Raw genomic sequence first — 8,119 nt, forward strand, 5'->3', positions numbered from 1 at the left:
TTTATTTTAAGTAATTACCAGTAGACAATTCTTTTTTGAAGTAATGAACAAAACGTTGCGTGCAATACCAAGCAACAACCAGCAGGAATCCCTGTTTAATCACTCTCAATCTGTTTTTTGGGTAATTGCATAAATCCATTTTATAAGCCACATTAATTGGAATTTACAATTTTAATCTTTTAATACTGTACATGTTGCATAATATTCCCTTCCAGTTTCAACATTGCTCTTTGGCCAGTCTGGTCCTTCTTCACTCCGCTTATCCTCTTCACGCAGTTCATGGGTGTGGTGATGCTGATTTCTCTTCTTGGATGAATGTGACAGTAAGTATTGTTTGCTTTCTAACTTAAATGATCCATCAGTTTGAACTTAAGCCCAAATGCAATAATGAGGACATAATTGTTTACCACAGAGACTTTACAATTTTTGCCCAGTGCAGTACCCTCATTCACCATATTTTCCATTGGAGTGATGTGAATTCACCACTCATTATTCCCCACTCCTCATCGCTTTGTACTCTACATTGAACACATTTATCTGAAAATTGGATAGCTGTTTCAAGTTAATGAATGGAACTATACCTCATTGTTCCTGATGTTTAGATTAATAGCTGTTTTCTAATGGTGTGATCAAGCTAAAGCCTTGATACTTACACAATGTCAAACATTCTATGAATGTAGAAGTAGTCCCTGGGTTACGAACGAGTTCCGCTCCTACGCTGGCGACGTAACCCGAATTTCCACGTAAATCGGAATTAACCCTTTAAGTACTCCTAAATACACCCTAAATCTCAAAATAACTATCTAAAAATATGTATTATGCGTAGGGCTGTCATATTTATCGCGTTAATGGGCGGTAATTAATTTTTTAAATTAATCACGTTAAAATATTTAACACATTTAACGCACGCACGGAACGACCCACTCACGCATTGCCGCAAACAGACTACAATGGCGCCGTTGAACGTATATTGAGAGCCAAGAGGCAGAGACAAGCGAGTGGAGTGGACATAGGCATTCATTGGGGACATGCTATTGATTAGCATAAAGCTGTAAAATCTCTTCCACATCAATTATATCTATTGTGGCACGCGACGTGGGGAAGAATGACAGGAATTGATCTTTTTCTTAACACCCTGTATTGAATACAACGCAGAGAAGATACACCATTTGCAGCCACCACTGACAGTCATGGTTGCCCCACTTCACATCATGCATTTGGGCAAACGTTATTCAAACATTTCGTTTAGCTCAACAAATCAGGCATGAAAATCTCTCACCTTTCGGCGAAATTCGCCGTTTTGAAGTCAAAAAGGATGACCTACGTGAATCGTGTAGATCCGAGGAGAAAAAATTTTAAGGGGGGGGGGGTCGTTTGTAGGCATGTGCCAGTTACCTTCACGGATTACCATGCTATGAAAACGTCGCGGTTACAAAACCACTAAAATTTTCCGTCATACAGTAGTACGTATTCGTTATTTTTCATGTGTCGAAAATGCAGCCACAATTAGCTTGGCGCGGCAGCGCTTACCCCTTCCCCTGTTTGATGCTGCGTGTGTCAGTGACGCTATTCCAGCAAACCCAAAAACAAGCACTCCAAACGCAAGGCGTAAATTCTTCAATTTATTGATCTCTCAAATCGTGGTAACTGAAATATACCAAATGAATACATTTAAAACGTTGTACACTCGTATTTTTCCACATGTGAGTAGCTTCAACAGTTTAGCTTCATGAAAAAGTTCGTCAGAAACAAAACACACATTTTCCTTTCAAATTCAATACACAAAGTTACTAAAAACTTACAAAGACGAATGATAGGCAAGGCTTAGCTAGGACAGCAACTTCAGTGAGGTTAATCACAGCCACTGAGAGAGAAACAAGTTTGTATGCGGGGAGGAAAAAAAAAAGAGCGTCAAAGATCGCTAATTGCGACAGATGATCTTGTACTAAGCACAAATTCACATTCGCTGGAGGAGGTAAAGTATCACTCCCAATTGTTTTTAGATGAATGCATTTGCCAGCATATTGAATTTAGTGAGTAATGGTTTTCGTTTTCATATTTTGTGGTATGACAAAGTTACTGCCGTTCGTTGCAGCTTGCGTTGAACACTGCCGGAGCGTCCGGTGAAAAAATAGCTCCCGTTAAGGTAGCGTCAAGCTTGTGTATTTAACGGTAATATAAAAGCAGTGTTGTCAATAACGCGGTATCGTAATGCGTAACTAATCTGATTACTTTCTTTCAGTAAAGAACAATCTAACGCGTTCATTTTTCTAAATCAGTAATCTGAGTAAAATTACTTTCCTTGATGCCTGTGCGTTACTATTTTGTTATTGCCCCATAATGTGTGTAGAATGAAGAATACTGTAGTCATGGGAGTGACATCACATGTCACATTTTTTAATCGGGGATGGAACAAAAAGGGTCACGTGTATTACCATGATGCGTGAGCGCTGGGAGTTTGCGGCCAAAACAACATAGCCTTGCTACCTCGCCAGGATGCAATGAAATAGGCAGGAGATATACTACAAACGGCTGCATTTGCACACTGGAAACACAGCCATTACTTCACATTTTTGTCCAGTAAAGATAACAAAAATATCTCCGTGCGCTGCAAACTTTGCGCTGGCTCAAAAAGACTGTCCACCGCTATAAGCATCCAATTCAAGCACCACAACAGGTAACACGACAGCCAGGACTTTTTGATACTGCTCGTGCTCAATCCTCGGTTCAAGCTCAGTTGTTGTTGAGGGTTTTGAAAGCTTAGGTTTAAAGAAATTCTAAATATCCATCTTGCCTCCTCAGCTGTAGTTTTGGCTAAGCAATGCAAACGGCTGTCTCTAAGGTTCTATAGTCACATGATGTGTTCGAAAAATAATTTGGACCCATTATGAAATACTTTGAATGATTCCTGTTCATTTTATTCATTTGTGTTGTTTGTTTTATTGCTCTAAAACTTTTATAGACAACATTTTAAGGGCCATATTCAATGGTCTTTATTTTAAAGGGGAAGCTCAGAATTTTTTACATTAGGCTTAATCTTTGAGTTAGCCGGGGTTTAATTAGTCGTTGGAAATGATTTGAACAAATTCTGTGCAGTTTGACAGTTATTTGTTAGTTTCAGGGCTCCGGAGTGGCTAAGCTAGCGCGAGTCAATGGTGGTTGAAATCAACTCCTTCAACTAATTAAACCCCCGTTAACTCGAATATTAAGCCTTATGTGAAAAATTAAAATGGTCAAATTCGCCACATGTAGGACATTTTGCCGACGGCGGACATTTTGGCAGAACGCCGGAACATATTTCCTCCACACCTTTCTCACCTTTTTAACCCCTGACCCATTTTCATGCCTGACAAATACACTAGATGGCAATATTTAGTCACAATATACAAACTCACATTTATCTTTTAAGAATTACAAGTCTTTCTATCTGTGGATCTCTTTCACAGAAAGAATGCTAATAATGTTAATGCCATCTTGTGGATTTATTGTTATAATAAACAAATACAGCACTTATGTACAGTATGTTGAATGTATAAATCCGTCTTGTCATATCTTTCCATTCCAACAATAATTTACTGAAAAATATGGCATATTTTAGAGATGGTTTGTTTGAATTGCGATTAATTACGATTAATTATTTTTTAAGGTGTGATTAACTCGATAAAAAATTTTAATCGTTTGATAGCCCTAATTATACGTTATTGTACTGTTCTTGCCAACACGTTAGAGGTAAGTCCCAGCTAGACAGCGAGCTAAGCTGTAATCTTTCCCCTCTCTCCCTCACTCGGCTACACGACTTCTTTGTCGGAGCAAATGCGCTCTTCCTTATGTATACATGCGAATATGTTCTTCTTCGTGTGTACATTCGCGCTTTCTCACATGTGGAAGTACTACCTGCTCTACACTTCCTTAGTCAAAACTAAAGCATGCATGACAAAACAAAAGTCAACATTTAAATAAAATACACATTTTGCTAAAGGGCAGAACAATCATATTAATAAAGTAAAAAATAAGATACTGTGAGGTACAATAAGGTACTCTTTACACGACTAAAAAAAAAAAAAAAAAGACTGAAGAAAAAATGGCGGACGAGACTCCGGCGTCGTAAAGTCGAAATCACTTAATTCGGGTACTTCGTAACCCGAGGACTACCTGTACTGCAGTGTGTTCCAAACCATACATCAGTGACAATGTTTAAAAAGATGCATTTGCACAACAGTTTTTTTAGAAAAGCACCCTCGATTTGTTCAATTTATTTACTGTTTCTATCTCCCCTATATCACATAGGTGAAGATGAAGAACACTCCAACATTCAGCCAGCTTGATGATATCTAGCAATAAGCCTATTTCACAACTTCCTGGTTCGCCACTTCCGCTAAGTAAGGTGACTTCCGATCAGGTTTTCCAAAGACTATTCACAAGGAATTCGCATGTGGACCTTTAAAGATTTGTAATATTTTCAGAGGACGATTGCATCATGTCCAATTATACATACAGTATATATACTGTATATATATATAACAATTACAGACATTTTCACAACTTGACAAGTCAAGATTTCTCAGTGGCTAGTTATAAAGACGTAAAAAAACCCTAAAAACTCCCACACAGAACATATTAATAGACAAGTCTTATAATGCAAGATCTATTTCATTGATGGTTACGTGGAGAAAAAAAACGTAATCAACAGTGCCATGATAATAACTCGTGAGCGATGATCAAGTAAATCAAATGTATCTTGCATTCTTGAGGTTTGTCAATTAATATATTCAGTATGCAATCCCTTCAATGCTTTTCCCTGTTTTTTTTTTTACTTGAATTCATGTCCTACATAGCTACATACATTTGGAGTGGGAGACTGTGATCGCGCCTTTATTATGTATTATCATTACAAAGATGGGAATGCTGGGCTGTGGACTAGAGCAATGGAGCTGTTGCCACTCACCACAGCCCTCCCACCCCCCCTCCCAAAAAAACTGCAAGAAAAGGTGGATGCTCAAAAACCTAATAAAAGGACAAAACAAAAAAAAGGCCGGTGTTCCAAAAGGAGCTAGAGAGCACGACTACGCGGTTGGCAAGTAGATGTGCACTAATTATCTAACTAGCTGGTTGACTGTCATATTTGTGTACATCTTTAAGTAACATCCAGCGAATTTGTGAATAAACGCTGTAGTTTTAACTTATTCAATAGGCTCCAGCACCCCGCAACCCTTGTTAGGAAAAGCAGTATGGAAAATGAATGAATGCATGATTGAATGAATGAATACCAAAGACATATAGCAATGTTTTTTATGATGTTCAACTAAACATAACTAAAGAACAAAAAGGAGTGAAAACAAACTTTTTTTTTTATGTTGAAAGATGGGAATCTAATCTTTCTTTTTGTAAGTTTGTGTGTTCATGTAACCATAAAACACAATATTCTGTGCTGCTTGAAAGAAGGGGATGTCTTGTGACTTGATGTTTGGTGGTGAATGAGTTAAGTGCTCTCCTGATGGTGATACTGGCAGAGAAGAGTTGACTATAATTGGAATTAAATTATGCCGGAAGACCGTTTACCTAGTGTGATGTTTGTCCGTCATTTTGTGAAATGGGACCCTTGTTATTTTCCAATCTGTATGATGATGATGATTTTAATGACTTTTTTTGGTTTCGTTTTTTAAAATATTGAATATACTTTGTACTGAATTCTGAGCCGCAAGATTTTTGAAGTTACAACTAAGCAAAAACACATATTATTTAATAACATGAAGTTTGTGTTGAAGAATGTCAATGCTCCAGCAAGTGTATTTTTGTTTCTTCAATAATAAAGATGAACACATTTTTATATTTGGGGAAAAAAATCTCATGATATGGTGTCACATCAATTATTGGTACATGGGTCAGGACATAATCTAGGATATTCTGTGACGGTACTATTAAAGACAATGTTGAATTGATGATATTTCAGTGCAACGTTTCTAAATTGTGTAAATTATACTCTAGCAACATTCTAGTAAACAAATGAGTGTCATGCTTAACAGACACTTTTGTACTGGAAAATCTCTCCATTTTGTAATGATATCTCAATTCTTGGCGGGAGCATATCGGTAACCTATTGGGATACAAAATATCACGATATATCACCCTATCGATATATCACACCCATGATTCTAATTAGGCCTTTTGGCCTTAACTGCTCAGATGAGAGGCAAAACATATAAGACAACATGAACAGTCCATTTTTGATAAATGCTCTGAGAATGAAAATACTTTGATGAATGAGAGTGTACTCAGGCATTCACCACGGTCGTCCTGGGGCTGGGAATGTTAAAACAATTGTCTTAGTAATGACGTATGGGGAAATAACTGAAGTGTCAGATTTAATTTGTTCACGTTCCACTGTATCTCAACTAGACATGTGCCGTTTACCGGTTTCAAGTTATACCGTGGTATGAAAACGTCAAGGTTTCAAAACCCCAAAAAATTTCCGTCATACCGTCACGAAGGTTTTAGCTATTTTCTATGTCCAAAAATTGCATTGAGAAATCCCTCACTTGCAGCTGTAAGGCCCAACCCTCCCCCACCGGTTGTTGCTCAGTGTGAGTGAGTCAGCTGTGCTACACGATGGCTGGAGGAGGTGAAACTCCTGAACTTTTTCCCCTATCGAAAAATGACTAAATCTCTGGTAAGGGAATACTTCAGCTACAGAAAAGTTACAGATGGCTGCGGCTCAGAGAGTAGGAGGGCCAACCGACATGAAAAATATGTTTGTGGAGGGTGGCTGCCGATTAGGCAATAACTCCAATTTGATTCGCATTTATACAAAATGTTTGTAAACACTGTCATGAACGTTTCCCACCACCTACGAGAGTTAACTTCATCATGTTTAGTGTGTCTAGCAATGGTAAAATGTTTTTTTTTTTTTCTCTGGCAACGGTAGGTGTTGAGAAAGATTGTGTGTAAAATGTAAACATGATATGACCATACGCACAAGCTTTTTATAGAAAAACAATTATTTTTGTTCTGATGGTCATAATGTTGAGATGTGGCTATGGATTTAGGCTCACCTAAAGGACTGCATTTATTTTAATTTTTTGTAGAATATTTTTTTAAAATGTATTTCAACTTAACATAATACTTATGTTGCAATTTGCTAATGTTTTGAAGAATAAAAATCCTGTTCAATGGCTTTTTTTTTTTCTTAAATTTTAACCCAGATGTCTCAAAGTAACACATTTTAGAGCTGTAATTCCAATACTGTGAAACCGTGATATTTTGGTTGAAAGTTATCCGGTCAGAATATCATACCGGCACATGCCTAGTCTCAACTGAGTTTGGTTTTACTTAATATTTGCTTTTTTTCTCCTCACATCATTCGTCAATTGTGAGCGGATTTTGATCAGGTAAGGATAGAAACTACCACGCCTCTGCTTTTGAACAGAGAGTGCAAGTGAAACATCTGAAAAACAGTTACAGTAATACTCAGTCAAAATACCTATAAATCTGCAACAGACAAGGATTACAATTTGCTATTTGCCTCCATGTTTTATTAGTCTTTAGTTTATCCTAATGCATCACGGGCAAGTGCATATAGGTACCAAAAATATTAATGCAAATTTTACACAAACTACAGTAACACCTTGAGTGATTCATGATTTCACTAGACAACAATTGACTTGAACTGTATCGTAAAGAACTGAGCCCTGACCACCTATTTTGCCAGCCACTGCGTTTATTGCAATCCCTGCCTTATAATGTGTTAAATGAATATAAAAGCTTGAAAATAAACGCTGATCTAATCAGTTTTAAATGTAATCAACATGTAGGACAATGAGTGGATGTCGTGTTTTCCCCATTGAGAGCGACAATTAACAATGATTAGATAATCAATCATAGCGGCACGTTGACACACGAATCTGGGAAACCAGATCACTCGTCGTTGCTGCCATTATCTATTTATTTTGTTTAGATATTATATCAATTCAAGGCAAGAACCGGGCAAACGATGTCAAATTAAGCAGTAATACACTAACCATATCTTGCGGTCACGCAAGTGGACATGCGTAATGACGCATTAGTAAGGCAAGGGCATGCGTAATGACCTACTGAGCAAGGCCCAAACACTTTTAAACACCAC

At 37.5% G+C, this 8,119-nt stretch overlaps 1 protein-coding gene across 1 annotated transcript in view; it reads left to right on the top strand.

Annotated features, from left to right (window-relative positions):
* tmem128 (transmembrane protein 128) overlaps positions 1–7,170 on the top strand; it is a 19,418-nt gene extending 12,248 nt beyond the window's left edge. Inside the window, exons 4-5 of the mRNA XM_057845477.1 lie at positions 216–323; positions 4,288–7,170. Of these exons, the coding sequence (XP_057701460.1) occupies positions 216–315 (100 nt within the window). The 3' untranslated portion in view covers positions 316–323; positions 4,288–7,170. The remainder of the gene's footprint in view (positions 1–215; positions 324–4,287) is intronic.
* Positions 7,171–8,119: the final 949 nt, after the last annotated feature.

The sequence above is a fragment of the Corythoichthys intestinalis genome, chromosome 9 (assembly GCF_030265065.1).
Source record: "Corythoichthys intestinalis isolate RoL2023-P3 chromosome 9, ASM3026506v1, whole genome shotgun sequence".
Taxonomy (NCBI): Eukaryota; Metazoa; Chordata; class Actinopteri; order Syngnathiformes; family Syngnathidae; genus Corythoichthys; species Corythoichthys intestinalis.